The 17,582-nt window shown below is 36.1% G+C and overlaps 1 protein-coding gene across 1 annotated transcript in view; it reads right to left on the bottom strand.

The window, feature by feature from the left end:
• Nucleotides 1–17,582, bottom strand: part of PTH2R (parathyroid hormone 2 receptor) — a 76,919-nt gene that overhangs the window by 37,005 nt on the left and 22,332 nt on the right. Inside the window, 1 exon segment of the mRNA XM_036757129.1 lies at nucleotides 7,516–7,604. Coding sequence (XP_036613024.1) covers nucleotides 7,516–7,604 — 89 coding nt within the window.

Below are 17,582 nucleotides of genomic sequence, written 5' to 3'. Positions count from 1 at the left end.
GTCAACCGAGTTTGAAGCTCAACTGTGGATGTGCCTAGTGACAAAAAGAAAGTCTGATGCTGCAAAGATTAATATTGCATAGGAACCTGGTATGTAAGATCTCTGAACTAAGATAAGCTAGATGTGATCAAACAGGAGATGGAAAGATTAAACATTGACATTTTAGATGTCAGTGGACTTAAATAGATGGGAATAGCTGGATTTAATTCAGGTGATCACTACGTGGACTACCATAGGCAAGAATCCTTTAGAAGAAATGAAATAGCCCTCATAGTAAATAAAAGGGTGAGAAAAGCAGTATTGGGGTATAATCTCAAAAAGAATCTCAGGCAAACAGTTTAATATCTTGGCAATATAAGTCTGTGTTCTAACCAGTGATGATGAAGAGGCCAAAGTTGATCAGCTCTATGAAGACCTGTAATATTTTTTAGAAACAACACCAAAAAACTACCTCACACTTATCAGATTGACCAGTATGACAAGGAAAATGACAAATGTTGGAAAGATGTCGGAAAATTGGGACACTAATGCAATGTTGGTGGAATTGTGAGCTGATTCAACTATTCTAGAGAGCAATTTGGAATTAAGCCCAAGGAATTATAAAACTGTGTCTACCCTTTAAACTAGCAATACTATTACTAGATCCGTATCTCAAAGAGGTCAAAGAAAAAGGAAAAGGACATACACGTACAAAAATAAAGCAGCTCTTTGTAGTGACAATGAATTAGACATTGAGAGGATGTTCATCAAGTGGGGAATGGCTGAACAAGTTGTGGTATATGATTATGATGGAATACTATTGTGCATTAGTTTGTCCTCAGAAAAACCTGGAAGACTTACATGAACTGATACAAAGTGAAAGTGAGCAGAACTAGGAGAACAGTGTAAACAGTAACAGAGCATTATTGCATGATGACCAACTGTGAATGACAGCTATTTTCAGCAATACAGGGATCTAAGACAATTCCAAAGAACTTATAAGGAAAAATGCTGTCCACCTCCAGAGAAAGAACTGATGGAGTCTGAATGTAGATTTAAGCATTGCTTTCACAACCTAATATGGAAATATGTTTTACATGACTATACATGTATAACCTATAGCAAATTATTTACTGTCTTGGGAAGGGGAGAGGAAGCAAGAGAGTATTTGGAACTCAAAATTTAAAAAAAAATCAAATCTTAAAAATTGTTTTTACAGGTAGTTAGAAAAATAAAATATCAAAGGCCAAAATAGAGGAATGCCATGAGGATGATACATGCTAAAACAAGAATAAAGTTCAGCTAAAAAAGAGAGAAAATAACACCCCCAAAAGATGTCACATTCATCATAGAAAATTGCACTTCTAAAGTAGGAAATCCAAAGATAATTGGAATAACATTCAAATTCGGCCTTGCGGTACAAAATGAAGCAGGGAAGAGTCTAAATGAGTTTTGTCAAAATAACTTGCTGGTCACAATAAACACTCTTTTTCAATAATCCCAAAAGTGACTCTACACATGAACATCCCTAGATGGTCAATATCAAAATCAGATTGATTTTGTACTTTGCAACCAAAGGTGAAAAAGCTTTTTATAGTCAATCCAAATAAGACCTGGACTGACTGTGGCTCAGATCATGAGCTTCTATATTGCAAAATTCAGACTTAAGTTGAAGAAAGTAGGGAAAAGCTTCAGACTGTATTGGTATGACATAACATGCTTGTGAAAATGAAGTAGAATTGATGGATAGATTTAAGATCTGATAGGTAGAATTCCTGAAGAACTATGGACGGAGGTTTGTCATATGGTACAGGAAGCAGAAATAAAAACATTCCAAAGAAAAAGAAGAGCAAGAAAGACAAATGGCTGTCTGATGAGGCTTTATAAGTAGCTGTGGAAAGAAGGAAATTGAAAGATAATGGAGAATGGAGAAAGATAAACCTAGCTGAATGTAGAATTCCAGAAAATAGCAAGGAGAAATCAGAAGGTTTTCTTAAATGAGTAATGCAAAGAAATAGAAGAAAATGATAGTATGGGAAAGAAAAGAGATCTCTTCAAGAAAATGAAAGGTATCAAGGGAATGTTTCATAGAAAAATGGGCAAAATAAAAGACAAAAATAGTAGGGACTTAACAGAAGTAGAAGAAGCTAAGAAGAGGTAGCAAGAATACACAAAAGGACTTGACAAGAAAGATCTTATCATTAATAACCAAGATGGTGTGGTTACTGATCTAGAACCCTAAATCCTGGAGGATAAAGTCAAGTGAGACTTAGGAAGCTTGCTAACAATAAGGCTAGTGAAGGCAATGGAAAGCCAGTTGAGCTAAAGATCATGCTGTTTAAATGTGGCACTAAAAATGCCACCAAATTTGGAAAACTCAGCAGTGACCCTGGATTGGAAAAGATCAGTTTACACCCCGATCCTAAAAAGGGCAATACCAACTTATCTCACACAATAGGAAGGTTTTGCTTAAGATTCCATGTAATAACCTCCAAAATGGCACACAGTGGTGTGAGTAGATAGAATCACATTGGGTCCCACAATACATAGCCATGACTGCTCATTTAGACTTTACTTTCTTTTTAAAATAATATATTATTTTTAACTTTTAGCAGCATATCACAATACCATGGAAAGCTATGAGACCTTAGGCACAGATTCAACCTTTGATCATCCCATTTTTCCTTATGCCTTCTTCCTCCTAAACTCATTGTTTATCCTCACCATGATTTGGCCAACACCCCTGCTCCTGCCTTTCCTCCTCTCAATCTTGACTGTTTCATGAACCATTTCACCTCTATCCTGTTGTCTGTTCTTGAATTCCTTATCTGTCCTATCATTATTTTGTATATTACCAACCTCCTATCCTGGAATCTTCTTACTATTTACCTCCTCTGTTCCTACTCCATATGCTGTGAAAAGAGATGAAAGAAATCTCAACCATGCTGACTGGGTTTACTATGTGCAAGTTATTGAATCTCAATTGGGTCTTCAAAGCAGCAAAGCAATCCTTTTGTTCATAGTCTTTCTTTTTATTTGTATTTGGATTCCTAACACTTAGCACAGTAGAAAACATTTAATCCTCTCTCTCTCCCTCCCTCCCTCCCCCTCCCTCCCCTCCCCTTGCCCTTCTCAGTCCTCCCCTCCCTTCTCCTCTACTCTCCTCTTATTGTTATTTGGTTGTTTCAGTTGTGTCTGGCACTTTGTGACCCCATTTGGAGTTGGGGTTTTCTTGGCTAAGATACGAGAGTAGTTTGCCATTTTCTTCTCCAGCTCATTTTACAGAGAAGGAAACTGAGGCAAAGAGGGTTAAAGTGACTTGCCCAGAGTCACACAGCTAGTAAGTGTTTGTGGCCGGGTTTGAACTCAAATCATCCTGACTCTAGGCCCAGTGCTCTATCCACTGTGCCACCTAGCTGCCATGTAGATATATCTATAAATATTTTTGTGTGTATGTATACATGTATATATACGTATATGTATATATGTACATATACATACATCTGCATGTATACACATATGCACAACACACATGCATGTTTATACAATATATGGCATTTGTATACATGCTATGTATGTGTATGTATATATGTGTGCTAATATGCCTATGTGTATGTGTGTGTATATATGTATACACACACATGCACACACACACACACGCACACACACACACACACACACACACACACACACACATATATATTTGAATGCCCAGAAAGTGTTAAGCCATTTGGCTATGGACTACTTGAAACCATTCTTCTTCACTCTAGCCCTTTTTGGCCCTCTCACCCAGGAGTAGTACAGTTCACACCCCTCTTCCCCCCATCCCTCCCCAACATATTCTTTTGTTTTGATAACTATAGTCAAATTAATCCCTCCATTGCTTCTGGAAAAACCAAATGTCACTTGGCTACGCTGTTGTACTGCCTACTATCCCCCTTGACCTGTCAGACCAAAACACCATTCCCTGGCTACCACTCCCCTGTGTGTATTCTCTTCTTCAGTTAGAAAGTAAATTCCTAGAGAGCAGGGAAGTCATAGCTCTTGAATTTGCATCTCTAGTGCTTAGCGTAATGTTTGACACAAATACTTAATAAAGTTTTTTCACTTATTCATCCATTTATTTTCTCTCCATAAATTTTCCTTGCTGACAGATGACTGAAACCTAGGAGAGTGCTTATTTCTTGGCTAACTGAGGGTCACTTAAAACTCTTAGTTTTAGTTTCCTAAATTGTAAATTAGGAATAATAATATTTGGTTGATCTGCTCATGGGACTGCTGTGAAAATCAAATGAGACAACTGACATAGGTACGTTGCACTGTTTTTCATTTAAAACAATAAATTGCCAACCTGACACAGAAATGAACAACTGTAAATATTCATTTTCCAGTTCTCTTTTGCTGGGCCCTTTCTCCTTACATTCCTCCTTTTCTCAGTTCTGATTTTTAAAATTTCCTTCTTTCTGCCATTTTCCTTCTCCTTGTATTATCTATTTTATTTCTGAAACATTCATTTTTTGAATAGTTATTTCATGTTATGTTCCTACCAACTTAAAGGTGCGCGCACGCATGCGCACGCACACACACACACACACACACACACACACACACACAGAGTTTTCTAGGAGCCTTATCAAAATTTTGGCTTCTATTACTAGTAAACATGGCAGGTCCTTGATCTTTAGGTGGCCACATTCATTTTAAGTTGCTCCTTCAAACATGTTCCAAGTGAGCATCCTCCTATGAAGTATTTCTTTCTTTCATTTCCACATATTGCCCTCAAGTTCTTAACCCTCTCATTAGTGTTTCCCTGCCCAGACAAGTATAAAAATTTTGGCAGCCCCTTCACGTCATTTCCCCAATATCTTTTCAAACACTACTTTGTATACTCTTTTAATTTGGTTTTCTTTTACTCCCATCCTATTTATTATTCCTTTCAGTTCTCTCCCTTTTACATTTTGCCCTTTCCTAAAACACTGAGTAGACAGAATGAGATCCCTGCCTCACTTGTTTTTGCTCAGTATTTCACATTTATCCATTCTGTGATAACTTTCAAAGGAAGCAATCAATTTTGACTAAACTTGGTAGACTAAAAACTATCAAGATACGCTTTAAGTCCCATTTGTGCAACAAGATGGCAGCCAATAGAGACTTTCAGATGGGTGTATCTTTTGGGCTGGATTGCTATTTGAAATGTGGGTAGAGATAAAAAGGCTATTATAAAAGTCTTAAGTTGTAGTAAGATTTTTGGGACATATCTATCAGATGTCCTAAGTGAGGTTTACAGTCATCAAAAGACCTAATTATCTTTTTCTTCTGAGGGATTCTTATGTCTCCAAACATGATTTAAAAGGTGAAATAATCTTAAACATATCATTTCCTATCCTGTCCTCCCACCTCTATGTACATCCTTTATTCTCCTTTCCCTTTATTGATCTCTTAAGTATCATGACATCATTCCAAAGAAAAGTTTTGGAATTATCATTGTCTGCCCTCCTCAATTGGATAGTGAATAATAATCTAGATGCCTCTTAATTGCATTAATGTTATTATTCCATATAGTCATTTTTTAAACTCAGTGGTTTTTTATGTATGTAAGCAAAAATTAAAGCTTTTTTTCATGAGATTAACTTTTCCCCAAAGATAATTTCTTTTAATTTTCTTTCCTTTCACTGTTTTACTTCTGTTTCCAATTTTGCTTTGCATCAGTTTTGTTTTACATCATATGTTGAGTGTATACTTAACTCTGAACTGGGAACAAAGGAAAGGAAACATCTTAAAATAAATTTTAAAAAGAGAGAAATCATGACAAGGGAGAGAACCAGAGGAAGAATAACAAAAGAATAAAGGACTACAAAAGTATGTTGGGAAAGGATGTAGAAATTGATAGGTAAGGGATTTATCAGAAGATAGAATACAAAAATCTACTTTAAGAATTCAAGGTTTTATAAAAAGTTTAGCTTTCTCTCTTAGTTAGGACCAGTAATATTGTTTCAAGGAGGTGGAGGGAAGGCCAGGCCTGTTTTATCACTGTGGTAATGTATCATCGCATTAAAATACAAAAAGTAAAATATATTAAAGTTCATACCTTTAAGTTATCCATCCTCTTGCCCCAAATTCATCCTCCAAGCTTCTCTTAGGGAGTCTGGTTTAGTCTGATAACACTTAGTATGCCTCAGCAAACATGCAAGAGGGTTTTATTACAAATGTGCTGCATTTTGTGCCTGTCTATACTTCAAACTAAAGAGGTTCAGAACCCTGGATTTGCTCTTGGTCTCCTGGGGGTTTTATTTCTGATCTGAGGCCCTCTGTGCATTTTTATCTTCCTCATGCAATAGATCCTGCCAAACTTTATCTTTAATAAATATATCTTCTTCTTTCCTTCCCCTCTGTCCTTGAACCTGTGAGCTTTTCTGCAGATAAATAAAAACTAACCCTTGAGGAAAACCACATCAGACTCTTAAAAAAGAGAGGCCAAGTGTGTTATGAAGATACTATGAAGTTAAATTTAAATCAATAGATAAGTAGCTTGATTTAGGATGTGTTAGAATTGAACTAAGTGTTGTGGAGGAGTTTACAAAAATATAAAAACCCAACTCTTGCCCTCGAACAACCTACAGAATAAAGGCTGGATTTATATCAAGAAGGAATTGGTTGAATCTCACTTTACTATTTATTATTTCTGAGACTTTGGATGAGTGATTCAACTTCTCTGTGTCTTAGTTTCCTTATCTGTAAAATGAGGAAATTGGACTGGATAAGGACTAAGGTTGCTCCAAGCTCTATATCAATGATGTTATGTCTCTCTTTCCTTTCTCTGTATTGCCAGTACTTAGCAGAGAGCTTGGCACATAGTAAGTACTTAATAAATGCTAGTAGACTAACTTAACTACTTCTCATCCTCCTAATACTATTGAAATGGAACTGGTAACTTATCCATGATGCCTTCTACTGTCATGGATAGTAGAGCTTAGTAGGTTAAATCTAGGGAGAGAAATAAAATGCAAGGAATGACGAAGGGGCAGTTTCAAGACCTACTAGTCTTACCATTATATATGTATATATATGTATATATATATATATGTATATATATACATATCACTATATGGGTTTTAACTGTAAGATAAACATGGTTCCCTGTTAAATTGCTTCTTTTCCTGAGCTCTTATAAAACCTGAGGAGCAGCCACAGGGACCAGCAGATAGAATAGATGGGAAGTTCTTTCAATTTTTATTTGATGTTTCAAAATACTCAGGGCCCTTTTCTCTAGGTATCTTGGAAAATAGTCCTTGTACTAGAGACTCTTCTTACATAGCTATTTTATACTAGTAAACCGCTCTAGAATAAAATGATAGGCACATCATCTTTCTTGATATTTCACCAGATTTATTCAATTTATTATAATAAATTTATAATATATATAATAAATAATAAATTATTAAATTCATTCTCTACCATTTGTTATTTTTTAAAAGTGAATTTAGCTTCAAGTTGAAGCTTTAAGTTTATTTAACATTTAAAATTCATTAAACTTACCCCAATGGCTGCTAATATAGGTGCTTGATAAATCCACTTGAAGTCCCCAACGTTAAGCTCCCAGCACCTGTAAAGCCAAGAGGGATGTTCTGTGAATAAAGTCGTAGAGCATTAGGCAGTTATTAACTAAACATTCAAGATCTTTTAACTCTTCTCCAGACTCCAGGATTATAGTCCTTGATAACTAATCAAGGTACTGACAGATTAATGACTTAGCTAAAGGAGAAAGGAAGGTGTGGAGCAGGGAATAAGTGTAAATGTTAGGCACTAACTAGGTGCTGTTTTACAAATATTATCTCATTTCAACTTTCCAACAATCCTTCAAAGTAGGTGCTATTATTATCCCCATCTTACAGTTGAGAAAACTGAGGCAAACTGAGGTCAAGTAATTTGCCCAGGGTCATACAGCTGGAAAATGTTTGAGGTCACATTTGAACTCGAGTCTTCCTGACTTCAGGCCTAGTGCTCTATTCATTGTGCCACTAGCTACCTCACACATTAGACTGTGAGATCATTGAAGGCAGAGACCATCGTTTACCTCTCTTTTTCTCTTCAGAACAATGCCTGGGACATAGTCAGTGCTTATTAAATGTTTATTGACTGACTTGACCTAAAGTAATAAAATCTAATTTAAAAAAAATGGAATTAGTCCCAGTTTTTCTAATAAGAAAAGCCAAGTGCCTTCTGCCTTCATGCTTAATGGAAAATAGGCTTTTATCTCAACAAGTCAATCGTGTGTTGAAAGGACACAAAGATATTCTGAATGTGATGTAAATGGATTTTCTTTTTATTGAGTGACTATCAAAACTTGTTGACAGAATGCTTGCCTATTTTTGTTAAAATGCTTACAAAATTTTTTATGGAGCCCTTTGGGATGTAAAAACTACAACATAAAAAAATAAAAGAAGAGGCTTTTATCTTGGACCTTTTGTAATAGAGAACTCTGAAATTTCTTGTATGTATCTAAGAAAAATAAAACAAAAAAAAATTCACTCAACCCATGGTAATAGTACAAGGGGAGAGCAATAAACTCCCCATTATGAAACGTAGCCTAGAAAAACCCAAACCTTTGCCAGTATCTTTTTCTTATCTTGCTATATTTAATTTTTTATTGTACTAGCCTTCCTATGTGTGAGTAGAAACCCTTAATGAGCACATTTTTAACAAGTCAAGCAAGCAAATAACCACCAAATGCTTCATTTGTGCAATTAGATATTTTGCCCACTTTATGCTTCTCTTGCTCATCTATCTATTAAAATTATCTTCCTCTTAAACATTAAATAGTTACGGATTATGTTTTGGCAGCAATATCTGAAATCTGAACCACTTTCCCTGTTAATCAGGGAACTTTTGGGTTGTCTGCTCCCTCCATTGGCTGTTGCACAGACAAGAAAAAGCAGGACCATTTTAGCATTGCTTTTAGGATATATGGTTAGAGGGATAACATCTCTCCCTCTCCCATGCTATACCAAACCACCATCAGCCTGTAAGTTCATTGAAGGCAGGGACTGCCTCATTTTTAATCTTTGTATCTCAGCACCTCACACAGTTCCTTGTATACATTAGACATTTAATAAATGTTTGTGGTTCATTGAAATAAAGTTTCATCACCTCCCCCAGGCTCAGATCCCTGGACTCATCCTTGACTTTTTCCTCTCCCTTGTTGCCCACATATTACCCAAGATGAGCTACTATGCCTATCCACCAACTCCAAATTGCAGATGAGTAAGGACTCCTTAGATTTACTTTAGCACATAATTCATGCTGACAGCTCCAAAAGTAAATGATCACTCAACAAAGCATGGCTTCAGATGAGGAAGTCTCCATTACTGCAAGAGTTTTGCAAGGTTTTAGCTCTGCCTTGAGAACAAAACGGCAGAAGAGGCTGATCATCAAGGCATTCATCTCATTGTGTTTATCACTGTCACTGCTGACCTAACATATAAGCGTGTGCCTTTGTTTGCTCTTGTATACTCAGGCAGAACCACAAGCTCATTCCAGGCTATAATCAAGTCTACTGTCTCTAACTGACTTTGCCTGACTTAGTCTCTGCATGGCTTTATATTACCAACATTTCCCTCCAAGTTTTAGGATTTTTCCATGCTCTTATTATATTGAAGTGGATTTTGAACTTTTATGTTGATACTACACAGGTTTTGTTGTTTTTCGTATTTTCCTCCTTTTCCCCCCAGATGGAAATGGGACAGAGAGGAAATACATTTTTTGTTATTTAGACATTTTTGTTAATTGAAAAAAATTAAATAAAAATAAATTTTACATGTGTAGACTTTGCTGCTCTTTATTCCTTTCATTTTGACTAAGTTGCTAATGCTAAACACAACCTAAGCAAAACTCTGACATCTATAAACCTGGAATAAGAAAAAAAGAAAAGGAACCTAGAAATGAGGAAGTCATTGGTACCTCAAGGGATTGTAAAATAATGGTCTTCAGATCTTTATTTTTTGAATATTTCTAATTCTTGCCAGTGAAAACTATGGAAATTTAGAACTGGAATTGTCCTAGATACTAAGATTATAGACTTGAGATGGAAGCAATCTTAGAGATCATTTTATCAGAATGGTTTTCCCAAACCTTCAGTCTGACCATGTCACTCTCCTATAGAACCAATTCCCATGCTTCCATTTTTCTTCCAGGATCACACATTAACTCCTCTGCTTGTCATTTAATGATGTGGCCAACATGGCCCCAACCTACCATTCCAACCTTGCTGTACATTACCCTTACACATTAGAGTCCAGCCAAACTGGAAGAGCCTTCATACCTAGTACACATCCAGCTCCCTTTCTTTCTACGTCTGCATCGGCTGTCCTCCATGGCTGGAAACCTCCTAACTTGCACCTCTTAGGAAACTCTAATTTCCTTTAAATCTCCACTCAAGGGCTCCCTTCTTTTGCATGAATCCTTTCCTGATCCCTCATGCTGCTTGTGTCTTTTCTCAAAATGATCTTGTATCTATATATTATATATAACTATATATGTATATGTTGTCTACCTCAATAGAATATAAATTTCTTGGGAAGTGATTATTAAATTTTTTTATCTTTATAGCCTAGCACAGAGCCTGACATATATTAGGAATTGTAAAAATGCTTGTTAATTAATTGGCTGATCTCTCTCATTTTATAGACAAGATGTGTGTGTGTGTGTGTGTGTGTGTGTGTGTGTGTGTGTGTGTGGTAGAGTTCTAGTAACTGAGATCCAGAGTGATTAAATGAATTATCTGACTTCACACAACTAGTTAGTGGCAGAGATAGAATTAAAACTCAGTTCTAGTGTTCTTTTTCACTTTACCACATCATCTTGAAGGGTTCCTTCAAAATATAGGGCAAACTAATAGGTCCAGGAAAATTCAATTTGGACAACTCAGTTCCCAGATTCTTAAGTGAATCAGAATCCCAGGAAAGACTCACAGGCTGAAATGATGAGTTTGTGGAAAGTCAAAATGAACCTTATAAGAGCATAGATTTAGAGTTGAAAGAAACCTTGGAAGTCATTTGGTCCAATTCCATCATTTTAGAAGAAATCGAGGCCCAGAAAGTTAAAGAGAATAGTCCAGGGTCAAAGCTAATAAGTATCTGAGGCTGGATTTGAACTCAGGTCTTCCTGACCCCAAGCCCAGTGATCTATCCATTTATACCAACTTATTGTCTATCAAGGAAGTCCTATGCTTTGCCTTTAGGTACATTTAATTATTCCAGAGAATTTAAGCCATCATTTTCTGGTACTATTATATAAAACTAAAATCCAAGTGTGTCTATAAAATGTCCACTGTTGACAACTCTAATAGTATTTCAATACCTAGCTCTTAGTGGCATAATCTTCAGCTGATCAAATTTCTTTCACCCAGTTTGGTTGCTTTGGTTAATGGATTTTCAAACTCTTCACATCACATCCAGCAATTTAACAGGACACTAGAGAATATCTGGAGTGAGGAATCTTGCCATCTGGCCTGCTGCTATGCCATATACATCATACCCACCCCATTCCCACCTCTTACTCTTAGAACAATAATCAAATAAATACTACCTTGGCTACTGAAAACGGATGACAATATACTAGCACATGGCTTTACCCAAAATATTTGGGACTGCTTACATGAAAACATCCTCCCCTGACCACCATTTCCATACATGTGCCATAGCTCCCTATTAGAATGTAAGCTCCTAGGATGGTCATTTTTGCATTTGTATCTCCAGTACCTAGGACACTGCCTACTCTACAGTAAGTCTTTAATAAATTCTTGATGATTGAATTTATTTATAATAAATGTTATAACCTAAACAACTTAATTGCATTTGAAGTTACTTTAGAAAGTATTTAGTTTTCAATGAGTAGAATCCATGAATGACTTTTCTTTCTCAACATTTCTCTATATTGTTGGTTCTAAGACAACCTACAAATTGAAATCATGGGTAAAAATCTCCATCTGTAAACTGTCTCTTATTTAGAAAAATTGTTAATGGAAATCCTAGTAACATACTCTCAAAATTCAAAATATGATATTGATACTAATTAATAATAATTTAATATTTTGATTTAATATAATAATAATTATTTACTTCTTAAAATTCCCTAATACATGAACTAGTATAATGAAAATATAATCAGTGAGTAAGGAATTAAAATTCCTAGTAAGCTCATAGACAGCAGGGATCCATAACTTGCACTTTTTTTACTATCTCCTTTAGAACTAAATTATTGCTCAATAAATCCTTTCAAATGAGTAAAAGCGAATTTATTTATTTTGGCTACCATTTGGGTGACATGGGGAAAAGAACCCATTTTCCACCCTAGACTCATTAATCTATGCCTTGTTTGAGAGAGAGAGTTGCTTGACTAAAACTGGCCATGTAAGAGGAGCTAATCAATAATTTAATCACGAATTTCCCACAAAAGATCATCTTTCCCTAGATATCATGGATGAAGCCACCTAATAAAGGCCAAATTATATAGTCCTAACACAGGGATGAGAACACGGCTGACATGTTAAAGGATATGACAACTGGTATAAGCTAGAAATTTTAATGGCTCTGTTGCAGGAACTGGAGATATTTTGCCTAGAGAAGAGAAGATTTGTATGGGTTAGGTAGTGGAATGATGATGATATCTAAGTATTTCAAGGCCTTTCATGTGGAAGAGCTATTACACATGTTATTCTTGGTCCCTGAGGCCACAGCTGGAAGCAATGAGTAGAAAATACAGAGGTGAAGATTTAGGTTTAATGGAGGGGAAAATGTCTTAACTCTTGGCTTGAACTATCCAAAATTGAACATTTCTTAGGTATGGTGGAAAAGGAGTTCATATATAGGAATCATTTGGGCTCAGACGTCCCTTCCGACTTGACAGTTCTGCAATATGATCGTTTTGCTAAATGAGGAGTTTGATTTTTCCATGTGTTAAAATTTTGTAAATAAAACTCGAGCCAAATCAAGTTTACTATACCCTAGCTTATGAAACCAATGTATAATCTTTTGTAGCTAAATCCTGACACATGAGCTGGTTTTCCAAAACACAACAAAATCAAATTATGGGAGAAACTCACTGAACTTGTGGCAGGACATTTAAAGACCTGAGTTAAAGTAAGAGGTGGTATAATAGAGAGCTGCCCTCAGAAACAAGAAAGACCCAAGTGTAAATCCTGTCTCTAACACATACTGGCTATGTGATCCTGGGTAAGTTACTTAAATTCTCAGTGCCCTAGGCATTCTTAACTTGCAGTCATGCACTTAAAAATTTGTTAACTGTATTTCAATATAATTGGTTTCCTTTGTAATCCTATGGATTGTACTCATTTAAAAACATTACTCTGAGAAGAGGGCCTTAGACCTGCCTGATTGATGCAGGCCTATACACACACACACACACACACTAAGAACCCCTCTTGAAAGGTACAGTTATATATTGGCAGTGAAAATTGCTCATTGTGAGCTCCCTACAATGTGGGAAAGATAGGTCTATCTAGCATTAAAAAGGCAAAATAAAAAAAAACCTACAATTAATGAAAATGGCACACAAGTCTTCCATGGCAAATTGGAAGACTCATTCAAAGAGTTATAAAAATTGGCATTTTAACTAGAAAAGTCAGTATATGCCTTAGAAAAGGTGGATATAATAGAGACGGTGGATGGCATGCAGTATAACTTTTCAGAGAACACTGTGAGCATGCATAAAATAATTTCTAGCTTAGATGATATGTTGTTGAGAATTTCACTTGGAGTTGATGGACAGCCAAGTACAAAAAAATTCTTTATTTTGTTCTTAAAGTATATGATGCATTACCAACCTCTTTATTATGATTACTGTTTAAGATATTCCCTATTCAAGCTGTTCTATTCAAACTGTCTCCCATTACCAATTCAAATGTAGCATGATCTTGTAATGATTGGGTCAGCATATATAATAAAAATAGTCAAGGTATGAGAGGGAAATAACTGCTTCCAGTCCCATGTATGGTTCCACCCTTCATTCTTAAATGACATTTTATAAAATGTCAGCCTTCCAATTTTTAATTCAGTCAGCATCATGGTGTAATGGAGAGAACCAGAAACAAAATTTCTGAGTTCAAGTCTCTGCTCATTGTAACCTGAGAAAAGTCACTTTTAACCTTGCTGTGCTAGTATAATTATGACTAAAATAGGGGAATTAGGAAGTGGTTTGTAAGCATAAGGCAGTATATAAGTGTAAGTTCTTTTTAACAACAGTTATCAGAATAAATAAAGAGTATATTAAATATAGAGACAGCAAATCTGTCCACGATCCAACTATGGAATAGAATATGTTTAAACTTGTAGAGATTAGAGAAGACTTTAAATGAGATTAGCACCCCACTACAGTCAGCAATGATTCAACATCTAATAATAATAATTTAAAATTTTGATGGTATATTTCACTTTAGAACATCTTCCTACATACATGATCTTGTGAGATTAGTTACAATGAAGAAATAGAGACCCATAGAGGTTAGCTGACTTGTCTAAGGTCACACAATGGGTAGAACCAGGATTAGAACCCAGGGTTTCTGGCTTGCAGACCAGTGTTCTTTCTGCTACTATAAAGACCACTGGTATTGAAAGCTCTTCATAACCTGGTACTTCCCTACCTTCCTAGTTTTTTTTGTATGTTACTCCCTTTCACATATGATGTGATCTAGCAACAAGGCCTTCTTCATCTCTCTTGAAAACAACCGAATCTCTTGTCCCTTTGCTCTGGTTTTACACCTAATACCTTGAATAATCTACACTTTTCTCTTTGTCTTTTAGTTTCCTTGGCTTCTCTCAACACTCAGCTGAAAGCCCACATTGTGTGGCTTTTCTAGTCCCCCCAACTTTGAATGCTTTCTCCTTTCAGATTACTTTAACCTACTCTAAATATTTTGTTGACCAAGTAGTTGGATAACAGTATCCTGGTGGAACAAACTATCCTGTTGAATTCATGGTTTTTACCTTCTGTCCAGGTAACAAGAAGTAGAGACTAGTTCCTAGACTTTTTTCAATAATTATATTCATGCCACTGGTACAGAAAAATTGTGTAAATTGATCTATTTACTGTGCTAAAAGAAGCATTTGAATCATTGTTCTGAAAACAATTTTCCCACTTACTGGAAGTATTACAAGAGTAAAACTTAGAAATGATGTTCAAGTCAAACAGCCTTTTCAAGTTGCCCAAGCAATCTTATTAAAATTGTAGAGGAGAGAGTAATTCTGCTGATATCTGATTGGAGTTGACTTGTTTCTAGTGTGATATGCATGTGGCTGTTCTTCAAATGATGCAACATCAGTCTCAAACTAACTACCCAGAATTTACTACTCTGGAAAAGCTGTCTTCCCTGTGGCGTGTAGGATAGGTTAAGAGAAGAATGTAGAAAATACAGTTTAGCAATGTAGTAATCACAAAAGCTGTTCATTTCTTTCTGTTTTGTAAGTTTTTCTTCTTTGTGGCATTATTTCTGAAATCTACTCTTTCCTTCAAATAGACATAATATATGTATTCCATTAATAGTATTTCATCATGCTAAGGTGTATATTAAAAGAAGACTGACATTTAAAAACAGTGGTTTAGCAGAATAGCAAAAATACTTATATTTGAAGAGGGTAAGCAATGGCCTGAAATGTAAAGTCCATACAATTTTAATTAGCCATTACAATTACAATTCTCATCTGGTTTATCATTTCACAAGCTTCCAATCTTCTTTTTGATATGAGAGGCAGCTGAGTCTATCTTTCCAGCTTGCATTCTTTTCCTTTCTCATCCCCTACGGTCCAGTCAAATTGAATTTCTCACCCTTTCTTGAACATATCTGGTACCTCTCTCAACTTTATATCTTTGCTCCCATCATTAATTATGCCCAGAATGTCCTCTCCCTCATCTCCACTCAATAGCCTACTTCTTCAAAGTTAGATATCACCTCCTTAGGAGGACAGATTCATATATTTGTAACTAGAAAGGACTTTAGAGGTCATCTTATCCAACCCTTGCAATTTAATGATAATATTAGGCCTGGAATCATGAAGTGACTTGCCCATGGCTACACAAGCAGTGAGCAGTAGAAACAACAGCAGAATCTCTACGGTCTAATTCAAAATTTAATGTTCTTTCCTTTCCACCATAATACCTATCCAAGAAGCCTTCCCTAATCTTCCCAGTCAGAAGTCATCACTTACTCCTCAGAATTCTCAAAGTACTATGAATCCCTCTTTTATACCTGAAACCCTATAAGTAGGCCACACAGGATACTCAGTAAGAACTGTGGAAATTATATCTAGGTATATTCAAATAATGAATCCTGCGAATTGGTTACGTCATTTAAATTTGCACTATATATTTCCATTGGCCTTGAACCAATTACCATATTTTGTATAATTTTAGCTTTGAGTAGTATAAATTCAAATACATGCAACCAATTCACTGGATTAATTCTCACACTAATCAGGACCTACCTGTATATGGAAATATAGAGGTTAGTTTTCTAAGTCAACTGAGTGGAGCTGACACCTCACCATACCTTTATCATCACAGGGACTATGAGATTAAGAGGAAAATGGGGAATTTCAATAATGATTTAGATCATTAAGGGTCAGCCTGGCTTAGCGGGTAGCAACTAGAAGACCTTGTATAAATCCTGCCTTTGACTTCTATTGTCTGTGTGACCATAAACACTACTTAGCCTTTCTGTCTTCCCAGCATTCCTATGAGACTATAATTTCCAGATGAATTACTGGACTACATTAATGGAAGGAGTTTCCACATGGGTTAGTTCTCCACAACAATGAAATCATAGATTTGGACCAAGACCACAAAAACAACAACAAAAAACCACAGAGGGAATTAATTGGTCATGAGGTTGCGATGTGGGATAATGAAAAAGAACTAAATGGAAACCCAGGCTACTTGGGTTCTAGTTTTGGTGCCATTACTGAGTTTCTGAGTGACCTTGGACAAGTAGTGTAACCTTTCTTGTCTCAGTGTTCTTCTAAAATACGGGAGCTGGACTGGCTGATTTTTAGGGTAACTTCCAGGTTTATATCTCTGTACCTGTACTTTGTATTATTATTACTTGTAGTCCTTTTTGGGGGGTGGAGGGTTGGTTTTACCAATACACTTGCCAGCAAACTATTGTTATATGCTAGCAAACTTGTAAAAAGTCAGACAGCAGTTGGCGTATTCTGTTCCTGACTTGAGACTAAAAGAAGCATAAAAAGCAAGGAGGACTGCACAGCTGAACGATTGAGATCTGCTACCTTCGTCTTTGTGTTTTACGTGATTCGCACATATCCCACCCCAGAAAGATCAATGCCTTATAGCAATCATCAAGTAAAAATTAGTTTGTCATTCAGTCATTCTTTCATGTCTGACTTTTCATGTCTGACTTTTCATGTCTCTATGGACCATGCTGTCCGTGTGGTTGTTTTGGCAAAGATACTGGAGCAGTTTGCCATTTCTTTCTCCAGTAGATTAATGCAGAGGGTCCCACAGCTAGTAAGTGTCTGGATTTGAACTCAGGTCTGACTGACTCCAGGCCCAGTGCTCTACCTACTGAGCCACTTACC

The sequence above is a fragment of the Trichosurus vulpecula genome, chromosome 4 (assembly GCF_011100635.1).
Source record: "Trichosurus vulpecula isolate mTriVul1 chromosome 4, mTriVul1.pri, whole genome shotgun sequence".
NCBI lineage: Eukaryota > Metazoa > Chordata > Mammalia > Diprotodontia > Phalangeridae > Trichosurus > Trichosurus vulpecula.
Note: the sequence above shows the minus strand (reverse complement) of the source record. Positions and strands in the feature narration are given on the sequence as shown.